The 15,108-nt window shown below is 32.1% G+C and overlaps 1 protein-coding gene across 4 annotated transcripts in view; it reads left to right on the top strand.

Moving 5' to 3' along the window:
• LOC129798925 (flotillin-2) overlaps positions 1-15,108 on the top strand; it is a 217,030-nt gene that overhangs the window by 188,642 nt on the left and 13,280 nt on the right. For 2 of the 4 annotated variants that reach the window (XM_055842434.1, XM_055842433.1), the window contains 2 exons: positions 4,217-4,404; positions 6,142-6,250. In XM_055842434.1, the coding sequence (XP_055698409.1) occupies positions 4,217-4,404; positions 6,142-6,250 (297 nt within the window). Of the gene's footprint in view, positions 1-4,216; positions 4,405-6,111; positions 6,251-15,108 lie in introns of all 4 variants that reach the window. The other 2 variants (XM_055842432.1, XM_055842431.1) reach the window with 1 other exon arrangement.

Genomic DNA, 15,108 nt, shown 5'->3' with positions numbered 1-15,108 from the left:
TGCTTTCGTTAACTTTTCCCAATGTAACCTTACCGCTACCCTTAATTAATCGCTAGAAACATTTCTGGTGACCAAAAGAGGATTCGAACTCGAAACAATTGCATCATAGAATGAGTGTCCTAGAACGATAATATACACAGCATTACGTAATTTTTCACATATCTTTGAAATTCGGAAAAATTAATCAAAACACTTTTTTTGTTTGGGAGGGGGAGAGTATTCAAACATATACAATTTAAATTCTAAGGATTAAAATATGTAGCTTGATCTGTTCGAGACTTCGAGCAACAAAGTGTTGTGTGCATTTGAAAGGGAGCAACATTGCTGGCGAAAGAAAGATGTTTCTTCCAACGCACACCTTCGAAGCACAACTTGATCACCTACATCTTGGAAATATGGTTTTGGTGGGGAATAAGGCAGAGCGGGGAGATCACGTTAGAGATGATGAAACACACCATTTCACTTGACTTGCTCTACTGATGATCAACCTAGTGACAATGATGAGGTTTTTGTTGGTCTTGCGGGTTACCAAATGAAGATCAAGTTCAAGATCGACGCAAGCAGCATCCGTAGCGTTGGAAAGAGTGACGCGTATGCAAGAGATTGTCGTTTCTTGGCGAACATTTTAGGAGATCAGCTGTAAAACGGGATTGGAGGAAGCACTTAAAATATCTCCATGAGAATTTTATTGAGTCACTCAGGTGGATCTTTTACTATGTCTGCTGCACACTTCTTTTTCCCACACACCTTTCCATTGAGCCATTCGATCACCGAGACTCTCGATTAATCTTTCACCTGATATTCATCACGTAGTCACTCCACGAGACGATGAAAGAGATCGTATGGAATGTTTAAATATTTCTTGGCTGGTCAGTCTCAACAATTTCTTGTAGTATATTACAAGGAATTTTTAATGAAAGTTTTTTTTTAACTACATTAAACCTACCGTTAAGTTTAGGTATTCTTTATGGGAAATTGTTTTAGGGAATGATTGATGTTTTATAAATGATATTACCTACTTACTTATTAATAGCGGTTTTGCTCTAAATTGTACTACAACGTTTGAGTTAATATAAATCAATGTTGCTTTTCAGAAACAAGAAATACACGTGAGTCTAATCGTGTCGTAAAGAAAATTTAAAAAAAAATATAGCAAAAACAGAAGTGTGAACCGTGTCGAAAATAAAGGAAACTCACATGTGTTTCCTTTATAGTTTTAAAAGAATCTATTAACTAGACATAAAACCACGTCAGATCGGACTTAAACATTGTATGTACAACGTTTTGACACTCAGATCACTAATATTATATTCGCCAAAAATCGATTTTCGTGGCTGTCTCATCCCCATCCCGTCCATGATATAACTACTTAGGGCGGAATAACACCTATTCGACAGGAAACCCTTATTGACACTTTTGTCAAAATGATGAGATTTATTTAATGTATCTGGTAAAATGCAAGTGATATGATGTTTTTTCTGTAATCTACCTTTTCTTATAAAAGATGTTCAAATTTCATATCCTAAATCGGTACTGAAAGTGTCAATAGGTATGGCATGATAAATTCTTAAAGTGTCAATAGGTGTTCCTTTCACCTTATAAAGGAAAAATGAAAAAAGGTGTCGACTATAGAGGTTTTCGACAAAGGTTAAATGTCGACGGGTGGTTAGAAATTAATAATGCCAGATCCATCTTCCAACCTCCTTTTCACCATTTTGAAACACTTCAAAATTTTGTTTTCTTAACTCAGTCCCTATGACATGGATCCATTTAGAACTTTAGCATGTTATAGCTGGACCTAAGTTCTTTGAATTTAAAAAAAAACATAAGCCTTCAGATCTTCCTGACTCGATCTATAAGGGGTCAAAAATCTAATTTTCAATTGGCTATAGGTCCGATTCTGATTGTCAGAAAGCTCTCATTGAATTAACTTTTCCGAAGACTCCAATTTCATCCAATTTAATCGAAGGTCCGATTAATCGAATAATTGACTACCGTTACCAAAGTTTTAAAAAATGGAGATAGATCCGCTTCTTTAGATATCAGAATTTTATTCTAGTTGGTAATTTAGAAAGGTCTGATTAATTTCTATTACATTTCTTCACAATAACCAAAATTCGTCCAACCACCGCTAGAGTGCTTAAATCGGAAGAATCGATTTTAAAGAATTCAATGTAAAGTATATCGAAATTTCTGTTTTCGGTTCCAATTAAACTTTAATATGTTATAGGGCACTCAATGGGTCATGTGGTAAAACACTCGCTCTATGATGCAAGTGTCCCGGGTTCGATTCGAACCCCGGCTTCATACAAAGCATGGGCACTTTTCCCTACTCCTGTTATTATCTTCATGTTAAGTAAAATACTACAAAGAGCCCTTTCTGACTATGTATGATTTAGACAAATTGAAATTAATTGGATCTTTAAAAAAAGAAAGTGAAAAGTAATAAAATTAAGTTAAATGTACGAGTTCTCTCTTTATGAAATGAAACTGTTAAATATTCAATATTTTCTCCTAACTTATTCTTGTGCTTTACATTTGTGTTACTGGCTGCACAATTTTAAAGTGATTTTAAAAATTTCAAATGAAAAAAATATTGAAATGATATACAGATAATTTAGTTTAGAATGTGCCATGTTTGTCAAATTTAGCTCTCGCAAAAAAAGATATTTCTGATTTTTTTTGTTACTTTGACAACAAGGTGAAGAGTCGTCCACATTAATTTGTATAATATGTTTCAAATCATAATATAAGGGGTTACGTGGGTCAAAAAGATTAAAAAAAAAAATTCATAATATTTTCTTTAAATCATTCTTCTTTATAATATAATATTTAATTAATTTAAGCTCTTAGGCAGGCATATAAAAGTACAACATTTGAGCTACATTTTCTAAAATTTTCATAAGAAATTTAAAAATTCAGCCATTGAAACATAATTTTTAGATTTTTTTTTTTGAATAGAAAACATACTTTTCAGTGGACAAAATTATTCGGAATTGGTTTATCTGAAATCCAAATATTTTCTGTTAGCAGATAAGTTTAACTTAGTCATTGAACTAAGAATTTTACGTTTGCTTGATCATAACTTATTCTACAAGATAAAACGTGGTGTAAAATACATGAAAAATTATATTTTTTGTTTGAAATTCTCTTAAAAATTCATTTTTTTTTAATCCTACGTTCAATGACTAGTTTAACTAATCAGCTAACAGGAAATTGTTGGTTTTGGGACTTCAGATGAACCAGTTCCGATAAATCTAGTCCACAGAAAATTAGGTTTGTTTTTCAAAAAAAGTCTCGGAAAATCAAGTCCCAGTGGCTGGATTTTTCAAATTTCTAAATGAAAATTTAAGAAAATATAGTTTAAATGTTGTACTTTTATATGCATTGAGCTTGAATTAATTTTTTTTTTATTATGTTGAAAAAATTAGATAAAAATATGCTGTTTTTTTTTGTCTCTTTTGACAAACGTAACCCCTTAAGGGGTAATAAGTAATTAGAAGTATCAATATTTTTTATGTCCAACGCACAATTACTTTTGTTTTGTAAAGATGTTTTTGACATTTGAATGAGAGTGAATGAAAGCGAAATCTATTCATCTCACTCTCTCTCATAGGAAATTTTGAAAACATGTTTACAAATAAAAGTTATTGTGCGTTGGGCATTATGCTTCCAACGTATGAATTATAAACATTAGTCTTAAAAAATTCTCCTATTATTTTTCCTAAAATTTTTTCTAAAAATAATATTTTGACTTCCATCTATTCTTCATTTTATAAATGTTCATATTTGAGTGAAGGAAACGAAGGAAATCATTTCATGGAAAACTTTCAAAGTATAAATAGATAGAAGGTGACATATTCTATGATAGTGTTTGAAATGCACATACAGCCGCGAGTAATGCGAATGATATTTTTTATAACAACTTGTAAATATTTTTTCATAGCATTTTTTCTTACTTGTTGAATCTAAAACTGAACATATCGACTTCTGGAGATAATTTAAAATGTTAGTTTGTATTAATAAATAATTTTCAATAAGTCAGACTGTTCCGTATAAAGGGTTTATCAACAATTAAAAGTTGTGTTTCAATTTAAAAGCTCTTTAAAATTTCCTTAATGATTATTAGGTCTTGCTAAATTTAAGGATCATGCAAAAGTGTGCTATCAATTCTACCAGATAATTCATTAACAATATTTTTCTTTAATCTTTCCAGGTGGATGCTGTGGATCGACGCGAAAAAGAACGATTGTGGGAGGATGGGCATGGGCCTGGTGGCTTGTGACTGATGTCCAACGTCTGTCACTTGAGGTTATGACACTCAATCCAATGTGCGAAGGCGTCGAGACGGCACAGGGTGTTCCTCTTACAGTAACAGGTGTTGCTCAGTGCAAGATCATGAAGGTATGCCGCCTGTCTAAAGGTTAAAACAGGCATCATTTTCCAGGATATTTTTGTGTACAAAAAAAATCTCTTGTTTTCCTGCATTTTTAAACCTTTTACATAATATTTCTTATTTAGGATCATTAGCATGTTGTCCGCCCTGCAAATTTGCTAACATTTTAATCCCTTTTTTATAATTAAAAGTTTTTCCTTTAGGTTTAATGGCAATGTTTTCCAGAGTTGAAGCTGTTGAGTTTTCAAAAAAAAAAAAAAATTGTGTATTATATTAATATTTTCTTCTAGGATCTTAGAATTTAGTTGTACTTTTATAGGTGACCATTAGAAATGAAGGTTTTGAGTGAAATGGTCTTTGCTAAATTCGCTTCAAGGATGATCATCGAGATATTTACTGTTTTTTTTCGTTTTAAATTAATTGCTCTTTGAAGTTTATTGCCTATTTAAAATTCTTACATTAACCACGATAGTCTCAAACTTTCTTCCAATTTTAATAGCCTTGATAAACATTTAAAACTTTTAAAGATCGAATTATCGTAAGTTTTTATCAATAAACTAAATGTTGTAATAACCTTTGGGCGTTTGTTTTTTCGTGGAAAACACTTTGCAACATACGTGTTTTAAATCTCAATGTAATTTCTTATGCACTCTAAAATGCACTAATTTCTTTCAAAAGAGTTTTTTTTTCCTTGAGAAATTCATTACAAAATGGTATTTCATTGCAAAACTCATTGCAAATAGTGCGTGCTTTACTTCTTGACATTTTCCTTATCAAATTTCTTTACTCAAAAAATTAATATGCTTTCAATGTTGAATTTCACAATCAAAACATTTTACACACACAAATAAAAAGAAATTATGATTTTCAATCCATTTTAATTAAAAATTCATTATATACATTCATCTCTAACGTAAGTATTTTACTTTGATTGCCAATAAACACTTATTACATTTCACAAAATATACAACGACAGCTTACCATCGTTGGAAGCAACGGAATCGAAAAGATTATTTAAAAAAAATTGAGAAAGAGGATCTCGATGTAGGCGAATTTTGGGTTTTCTTGGAGTGAGATTTTGGTGAACTTTGAAGGTGTTTTAATGTTTTGCACGGTGTTATCTATCAAGAGTGTTCGGTTTTCTTTATTTTTTCACTTTTTTTATTTTGTTTTTATTTATTTTTTTTTTATTTTAAGAAATTTTTATTTCTTTTTATTTATTTTTCTTTTCTTTATAATTTCTTTTATAGATGTTCAAATTACAAAATCTGTTGAAAATGAGAGATTTTCATCAGTTGCTGCAGGATGGATGACGATGAAGCATCTTCAGTGTGTGCCGCGAATTTATGCACTGTTTGTTGTTTTTTTTTCCTTTTTTTCTTTGACGAAAAGCTCTCACTTTGAGAGATGTGATTTTCCGGGTAAAATTCGTCAATCTTTATTTTCAAAAAGTGATTTTTTTATTTAATTCCTTTTTTCTTGAGCACGGAAATGAAGAAAAATGATTTTATTGTGTCGTAGTGTAACATTTGGCAATAACTTGACAATATTTTTTTTTCAAATTGTTTTTGTAACATGATAATGGAAGTATTTTCAAAGTGAAACACAACACAGGTTCACGCAATAGTAAAAGCCAACCCTTCTAGTGCAAGTCGACGGCGGGCCAACGGATGCTGATTCTCATCCCCTGCGTTTTTTTCTTATTCTATTTATAGATGATGAACGTGTATTATTTTCACCATCAGGCCGACGAATTGCTCGGGACTGCCAGTGAGCAGTTTCTGGGGAAATCTGTCAAGGAGATCAAGCAGACCATCCTGCAGACCCTGGAGGGACACTTGAGAGCCATTCTAGGTAAGACATTACATATTTCGCTCAAAATTATAATATTAAACCACTAACTTTAGAAAACCGTTACGGTTTATATATAAAATTCTATAGGGGAGACTTGGGCAAAAAGTCACAAATCGAAAAATTCAAAATTCAATATCTTCCAAGGTAAAAAAGATAGCGGTTCAATTTTTTTCTATAGATAGTCTCCATAGACCTTCAATGTCGTAAGTTTCTTAGAATTCGAACAAGGAATTTAGAAAATAAAAAAAATATCGAAATTTTTAGCTCTATTTTTGAAATATTTTCCTTGCAGCAGATAACAATTATTACCTACTTATTTTCCAAAATTGATGCATTGGTGAATATTTCCTAAATGATTTAGATTCTTTGAATACAAAGCCGCTATCTATTTTAGAATTTCACAAAAGTTCTTTTCTCCAGAAATCCTTTTATTAAAAATGGCCACTTGGGGTAAAAAGTAACAAAAGGTATAGAGCAAAAAGTAACAAAAAAGCGAAGCAATCTCTGATGTCTCACGGCGAAAAGAAACGTTATTATCATGTCTCGCCGCTTGTTGTTTGCATTGGTCAAACGATTTGCAGTCTTTTGTGTGTTTTTTTCTAAATTAGCATGAAAAGCGCTTTTCTCGTTTTCTCACACTTTTCTCGTAGAGATAACAGTATTTTACAAAGGTGTAGATGAATAAATTTTCTATGAAAATATGTTCTCTAGGTATTTTTTCAAATTTACTGAGGCCCGTAATGAAGCGAATCAAAATATGATAATACCCCATGTCTGGTACTATTTGCCCCAGCATTTTTGAGAATAGTTACAAAATTACCTTTTAGAAATTGCCTCGATAAACGTATTTCCTTACAAAATAGAGGAAAATTACTTTCACAAAATTGTAGAGCGGTAAATTTCTTATAAAACTGCGCTAATTAGAAATTTTTGAAGCGCTCGAGTAGCTTGTAAAAAAATAAAATATCCGTTTTGTGACTTTTTGCCCCAGTCTCCCCTATCCATTAATTCATACAGGTCTCGTTCTCTGAAGTCCAATAACTGATTAAAAACTCGCAGTGTTGGGTTCTACCCCGTGTTTGGTGGTGCCCCAATTTCCGCTACAAGATTTAGCTTACCAGTGCATTTTCACTGCAGAAAAGCGCCTATCGAAAATGCTCAAAATCATTCAATTTTAAATAAAAAGATTTATGGTAAATTTTCTAAAGAAACGTTGCACAAAATTTAATTTTGAAAATCTCAAAATAGTCTTTTTTGTTTTTGAGAGCACTTTGAAGAAGCTATTAAACAACTTTCCCCAGAAAAAGCTTCAATGATGTATGAAAAGAGTTCTAAATTTTTCTTATAAATGATTTGTAAAACTGATTTAAAGGACATTCATTCTCGAAACGTCGCGTCGGTCGTAGAGAACAAAATTGCGAAAATCAAGAGAACTCTAGTGTTTCCCTTCATTTTCTGCTAGAGCCTACCGATCGGACTGAAATTCATCACAGAAAAGTCATCTTGATGTCTTTAGCAAGCTTTATGCTCACGAAAGCCGCAAATGTTCATTATGATTATGGTTAAATTAGATTTTAAAGCATATAAAAAAACATTTTTCCTTATCTGAATTTTCATCAAGAAAATACCATCTTTTAGAGAATTTAAGGCAGACATGTTTTCGTCTTTGTAGGTATATTTAAACCCTTTAAATAAAAAACTTGTAATTCTCTCTTCACTGAGAGAAATCCGAAAAAGTTAAAATAACACTCCGGAAATGTTAATTTTGCCCTGCAGTATTGATCCGAAATCAGTGTAAATATTACCCTTTTTAGGTGTATTGGGGGTTAAAATTACCCTTTTTCAAGTCAATTTTACCGTTAAAAAGGTATAAAATTAACATTAAGAAAATGTTGATATATTTTTACACCTAAAAAGTGTTAAAATTATGAGGAAAAAAAGTTAATCGCACCCACTTTTTTTCTTAGTGTTGGAAAAATATTTTTGTACAATTATATAAATTGCACAAAATCATCAAAAACGGTACAAAAATGGATTAAATAACAGAATTTCTAAAAACAAAGAACCAGTTTTTAAGAAGTTATGCTAAAGATTTAAGGGCCTAGAAAAGTATTTTGTTATGAGTTTTTAATAAGCTAAAATTCATTAGCATTGGACTAAAATTAGTTTTTTGTATGATTTTTCAAAAAAGTCTTGTTCTTTTCTTTCGAAAAACATTTTTTTTACACTTTTAGTATTTTTTCAATGTTCAAATTTTAATTTTTGCTCTTTTCCAAGACAAATTTGTTGAGTTCTACCGTGGTTTGTCATTTGGCCGAAAAACGGTTGGTAGGTTTAGTGGTAAACATTGAAACATTAAACTTCCATGAAAAAGCGTTATGAATAACTGTTTTTTTTTTGTGGAGCTTACTTATAAATTCAATACTACATAATATTGCGAATTAAAAAAAATGCAGTCGCATATTAGGTGAGATTCTTAACAATCTCACCTACTATAATCCTAACAAAATTTCATGTCGTCCGATCGACCTCAAACTTGCCCAAAATGTGTTTCAGCACTTCCTGATCACGAATATATATGTGGCTATTTTACGTTCCCGGCCGGCCGGCCGCTCTTTGGAGCTTAATAGCTCCTAAACTAAAAAAGATATCGACTTGCGGTTTTCGGCAAAGGTTATATATTGGGTGAAAATTGCAACTTGGTGCATTGACCCCCCACCCCCCACCCCTCCTTCCGCCATTTTGAAGACCCCCCTTTTTTTGTTTTCTCAATAGCTCAGCCCCTATGGCATCGAGCGGGCTCAAATTTTAGTATGTTATAGCTGGGCCTTAGAGCTTTCCATCAATACCAAACTTAAGGTCCCCCGACCCCCCTGACCCGAGCTATAAGGGTCCAAATAAAATTTCTTAAAATGGCCATAACTCCGGTTCTAATTGTCAGAATTTAAAAAGTGAGGGCTTTTTGGAAAGCTCTCGTGAAATGCCACTTCCCCTTCTAACATCGCAAGTTCATAAAACCACCGCTAGGGGCGCTATTATTAAAAAGAAAATTTTTAAATCTTATAAGTTAAATAACTCAAAAATTCCATTGTGCATCGGGCTTTATCTCAAAAACGGCATTGTGCAAGTTAATGAAATTTTAGTATGTTGTAGTCCAGTCTAGGACGTTTCCAAAATGGTGCAAATGTGCGCTGTGGTTAAAACAGAACCGGAGATATGAGGGGTCAAAGTTCACAAAATTCAAAAAATCATATCTCCGGTTCTATGTGACCGATTTTGATGAATGAGGGCTTAAACGAAAGATCTTACCAAATGCTACAACTTTCTAGAATATTTGAACTTCGTGGGACCAACACCAGGGGCGCCACAGTCGAAAAACCAATTTCAATATCACATAACCTCAATTATCTCGACTGTCGCTTAACCGATTTTGATGATTACTTCGACATAATTGTAGAGGACATTTGTCTCTACATTTCGTCCATACATCATTTTCCGGTCAGACTACGCTATCACTCCGATTTTGCCGTTTAAGTGTGAAAAAATTGATTTTTCCAATAATAACGCTTTGAAATCACTCAGATGCCAATTTGACTGCTTCTACTCAACCAAGACACTTAAAATAGGGTTTTAAATGCAAAGTCCCACAAAATACAACAATTCTTTGATATAGTTGAAGTTCAACAAATGACTACTTGGGGAACTCTGGATGAAAAAACGAGTTAAGAAACAAAAAACCTCGCTTATCTTGGCTTCTGAGTAATCGATGAGATCATGTTCTATGGGAAAATTATAGAGAACATACTGGTCTACATTTCACCCATATATCACTTTTGTGCCAGTTCATCCAAATCCTTTATATTTTGGTTTAAATACAAAATTTGTATAATTTCACGAATTTGATTCAAGATAACTGAATGGCGACTCACAATTTCAGCTCTAAATCGAATTTGCAAGCATTTCGAGTTAGCTCACGTCAAGAATCTCACCTACATAAGCCGGTTAGGATTATCTGTCCCTTTTTCATATCATAAAAACGTAACTAAAAATCTTACTGCGAAATACTTATGATCACACATTTTATTTTAACGCATTCTCAGCTCACAAACCGAATTTTATGTACAGAAAAATAATCACAGCTTCCATCAATTTAAAGAAAGATGACCTCTTAATTGTATAACTGTTTCTGAAGTATTAACATTGGAAACATCTATTCTCAATTGTCACCATGGCTCTTTTGAAATATTCTTAGCTCAAAATATTCCATATATTATATTTAGAGCAGAATGCAATTTCGCGGATGTTCCATTTTCTTTTCTTCAATATGCAAATTCATTTGCCAATGTCGCTAAAAAGCACCTTCACCACAAGAGGTGACACGTTTCAGTAATATAATAAATTCAATTTGAAAGTAAATGAGACAAATCCCTCTAAATTAGAAGTCGGAAGTCTTGCATATTCAATAAATATCATCCGTATCATGCCGAACTGACTGATAAGCATTTTTTTTTTCAATTTTCTTTTAATGCGAGGAAAATAAATATTTTTAAAGAACATTTCTCCATAATGCTTTCCAATAAGCTGTGAAAAATGAAGTAAATAATTCTGGACATTTTATTATGAGTTGGAAAATTAATCTTCTTTTCTGTTTCACTGTGCTTTTTTCGTATTATCGGTTTAATCTCGCCATCAGTTTGTGGTAGTTATTAACAAGGCCACGTCTCTATACCTAAGCGACTTCATTGCACTAGGTCAAGAATGGCGATTCGGACTTCTCGTCACGAAGCATTTGCTTCGCGAACAGTTATTATTGCGCTTTTAGTAGTTTTGATAATCTTATTAAAGATTACAGATAGTCTCTAACTCTAAAGTATTGTCCCAAGAAACATTGGTATGAGTGTATTGAAAGAAATCCTAAAATTATGGGAAAAGCTTAACAAAAAAAATATTTCTGAGTATGTTGACTTATCTGAATCAGCAAAAATCTAACGAAAATGTACTCCATGGAAATACAGTATACCTACAAATTATCACGCAAGAGTTTTTTCTTCTATGACTTCATTCCACGAGTTCTCAAATAAAGCGTTTTTATATATTTTTTTCGATTTTGTAAAAAAAACTAGGTTTTGTGAAAAATTTATTTTGTTTTATTTGATGAAATGATTCAGTAGATTTTGAAAAAAAAAAATAAATGGGTTGCTAATTAGAATTTTGAGACCATCGAGAATCAGACTAAACTTTTAATCTGAGATGAAATGATAACTTTTAGACACTATCAAATCGATAGTATCGATAAATCTATATCTGTTAGATAAAGCGAATGGCGACTTCATTGGGACATTCTTAAAAGAATGTGACTGTTTATAAATATCTGTATAAGTTACAGGAAGTCCTGATATCGTTTAAATTTTTCAGAATCGGCAATCGATAGTATCGAAAATAAGTTATCATGTTACCCCTGAAGACTGCTTTACTGGTCTTCTTTTCCATCAAAAACTTTTTCCATGGGAAATATTTTGAACCGTATTACAAATCGAGTACTTTTCAGTACTGTAAATGCAGGTGACTGCCCTCCTCCTGCTGTTCGTAAACTTTGCTTTAATTCTAACATTAAAGGATATTCCTCATCGACTTAATCTACCATTTTAAAAAAAAAAATTACGAACGGCAGAGGAACAAAATCACCCGCACCTACAATACTTTACCGATACCACCAATTGAAAACGAAATAAACAGGTTTCAATATCTTTCGAAAACTATCAAATTTAACTAAATCTGTTAAAACATAGATTCTTCAGACTGATTTAATTTTCGCTTTAGAAAATTTATCATCGAAAAATTTTCGATCGTAGGTTCTTACGGACCAAAGTATTACATTAACTACCCCCAAAACCTATTCGAATCTTAAAGAAGAATCTAGAACTCTTTCGAAAAGCATGATTTTGTAAGGGTAGGAGGGATGTCGAAGGAAAATGTAACAATAAACTAAATAATGTTTCCTAACGGGACGGTCACTAAAGATCGAAAATTGATATCCCTTACCGTTTACGCATTTCCCTTACCGGTAGCAAATTGGGAAGAGGTGGATTTTTTTATTTCTCTGAGTTTCAGCAATGATATTAGAAAGTAGTTTTTATTAGACTAAAAACTTGTCGTTCGTTGTTCATCAGCTTTTTGTTCAACATTTTAAGGAGATTAAGAGTTTTGTCCATATTGAATTTGCATAGGGTTCGTGAATACTAATATTTGGGAGAATTTTCTTTACTAAGGATCACCGGTAACCCAAAAATAAAATTTTGCCTAGAGCTTAAAGTTATGTTTCAATCTAAAACACAGAAAGAATTTTTTTTTCTGACCCCCAAATTTTTTATCTTCACAACTTTAAAAGCTTAAAAGAAAAACCTTAAAAATATTTCTTTTTTTATAATAAAATTTTTGAATAGTCTTGTAATTTATTGATGAATTCAAGACAAAAAATACTACGCTATTTTCACATAATACTTTTGCGACATTTTGGTTGTTCAGGATTTTGAGTTTTAGAAATTTTGATCTATTCGGGATTTGGACCAATTCAGGATTTGGCTTCTAGGGATTTTAACCAATTCGGAATTTTTGCTATTTCTGTTTTTGGCTTTTAGGGTTTTTGATCCATTCGAGATCTTGGCTTTTAGGAATTTTGACCTATTCGGGTTTCTGGCTTTTAGGGATTTTGACCATTATGACCCATTCGGAATTTTATTAGCGCGGTTCAGGATTTCACGAGTTTTAGGGATTTGACCCATTCGGGATTTTGACTCATTCGGGATTTAGGCTTGTATGGATTTTGGCCCATTCGGGTTTTTGGCTTTTAGAAATTTTGACCATTATGACCCATTCGGAATTTCAGCGTTTCAGGATTTTAGTTTTTAGGAATTCTGGCTTTCAAGATTTTAGCTTTCGGGATTTTGGCAGGTACCGATGAGTTATATTCATGCGTATTTACACACTCGGAGTAGTTTTTTTTATGTAAATTTACTAACTTTGTTGTGAATTCAAGCAGTCTGCGAATTTTCTTTTATCACTATTATTGTCTTTTTTTTTTGTTTTTGTGACAACGCGCGTAAAAGTGACAATATTTATTATTTGCATGAGTCTAATATGTGTGCCTCGTGCTTTTCTACACAGAGACAGATACACGACACATGCCTCGGGGTATCTGACTGAGAGTTTTCTTGAGATGAAGGAAAGGAATCTGTTGAGCTGGAATTCAGTTTGTCGTGAGATTTTCAACTTGGCACATCTAGAACTAATTGAACGTCTTTTTAAATAGAATCGCTACCTCTTTATCTTATCAAAAGACCTTTTTGTGGTGTAAACTGCAGAGGATTTTTATCATTTTTTTAATTGATGTACATCTGCAGTGATTACGGAGGCCTTCTTACGCTACTCACAGTATCTTGCGTGGGATTATGATATTGGGAATGTCGTCAGAATATTTTGCACCAAACATCGTTAAGTTGGAGGCCCGAGTGTACATATCTAATTGAATCCAATTAAAAGCTATATAAGAATTTTTAACCACAGTCAGTCAGTTATGAGAAGTCAGTGAGTGAAGTTGAAGAAATCACCTCACATCGATATTGTTTTTTTGTGTTTTTATCAAACATTTCTGTGCTAAATTGAAAATTATAAGTGATTAGTTAAGAATGATTTGGATGGGTGCATTTAAATTGACACTAATTCTAGGATTTACCTACATTGTTGTGAAGAGGTAAATGCAAAACAAGAGTAAAATTATCATTAATTAGTTTTACTATCTTCTCCGCACTTTCCTTGCAGTTCCATCAACAAAGTGTTAATAAATGTTGATGGATGAGAAATATTTTTGTTTTGACACTCCAAAATGATAGATTTTTGTAGGTTGTATGCAAATGAGAAAATTTCGTGTATATTGCAAGAATTTCTCTGGCAAAAATTTTGTGTCGTGCCCACTTTAACTAGTTTGAATTTCATTACCTGGTTTTTTTTGACTAGATTAATATTGCAGATTTTTGGGCAGATAGAATTGCCAAAGATGACCTCAAGCAAATTTCTTAATTTCAAATTTTAATTGTATAATCCGAAATATATCCATATCTTAATTAGAAACATGTCAAAAATTAACATTTCTAAAAACACCTCAGGGCAGAAGAAAAGTTTTATCAGTGATTTTTCTTCATATTTAATGACTTTGAAAGTGTTAGTTGTGTTATAAAACAACTATATGTGATATAATCATCTTGAAGCTGAGGTCATATTAAACTTGAATTGTCTATAAATATCGATAATTCAGAATCATGGAATTCTCTTCTCGTATATAAACACAATTAAGAAAGTTTCTATTGTTTGAAATCTTTTAAATAGTTCTTGCCTAACACTGGTAGTCCAGTACCAATTCTCTTGCACAAGTTATTTAAAGAAGCTTCATGGTAGATCTACCAAATAAACCGATTTGTTCATGGCATTATTAAGACTAAGAGTCATTCTATAAAGTCATAAATTTGAACTATAACCTTAAAAGATACTATCAGGCAAGAAGAGTTAAATATCTAAGTGCATATACTTTGTTTAAAAGTTGTCTCTCAAACTGTTGAACTTGAAAGTCATTTAGAAGTTCTTCAATTCTACAATATCCACTTCATTTTGAATGAAAGTTAAAGAATTCAATTTAAAGTTTTCTTGATATAACTCATTCTCATTCATCTAGAACAACTGCCGACGGTTATATGATTTGATTCCTTGCCAATATACAACTCCAAATTAAACTGTAATGAGTTTCTTGTACTGGGGGATTTCGACACATTAATATTTCATTGAGTGCCAATTTCCCAAAAGAATTC

Source organism: Phlebotomus papatasi, chromosome 1 (assembly GCF_024763615.1).
Source record: "Phlebotomus papatasi isolate M1 chromosome 1, Ppap_2.1, whole genome shotgun sequence".
NCBI classification, from domain to species: domain Eukaryota; kingdom Metazoa; phylum Arthropoda; class Insecta; order Diptera; family Psychodidae; genus Phlebotomus; species Phlebotomus papatasi.
Note: the sequence above shows the minus strand (reverse complement) of the source record. Positions and strands in the feature narration are given on the sequence as shown.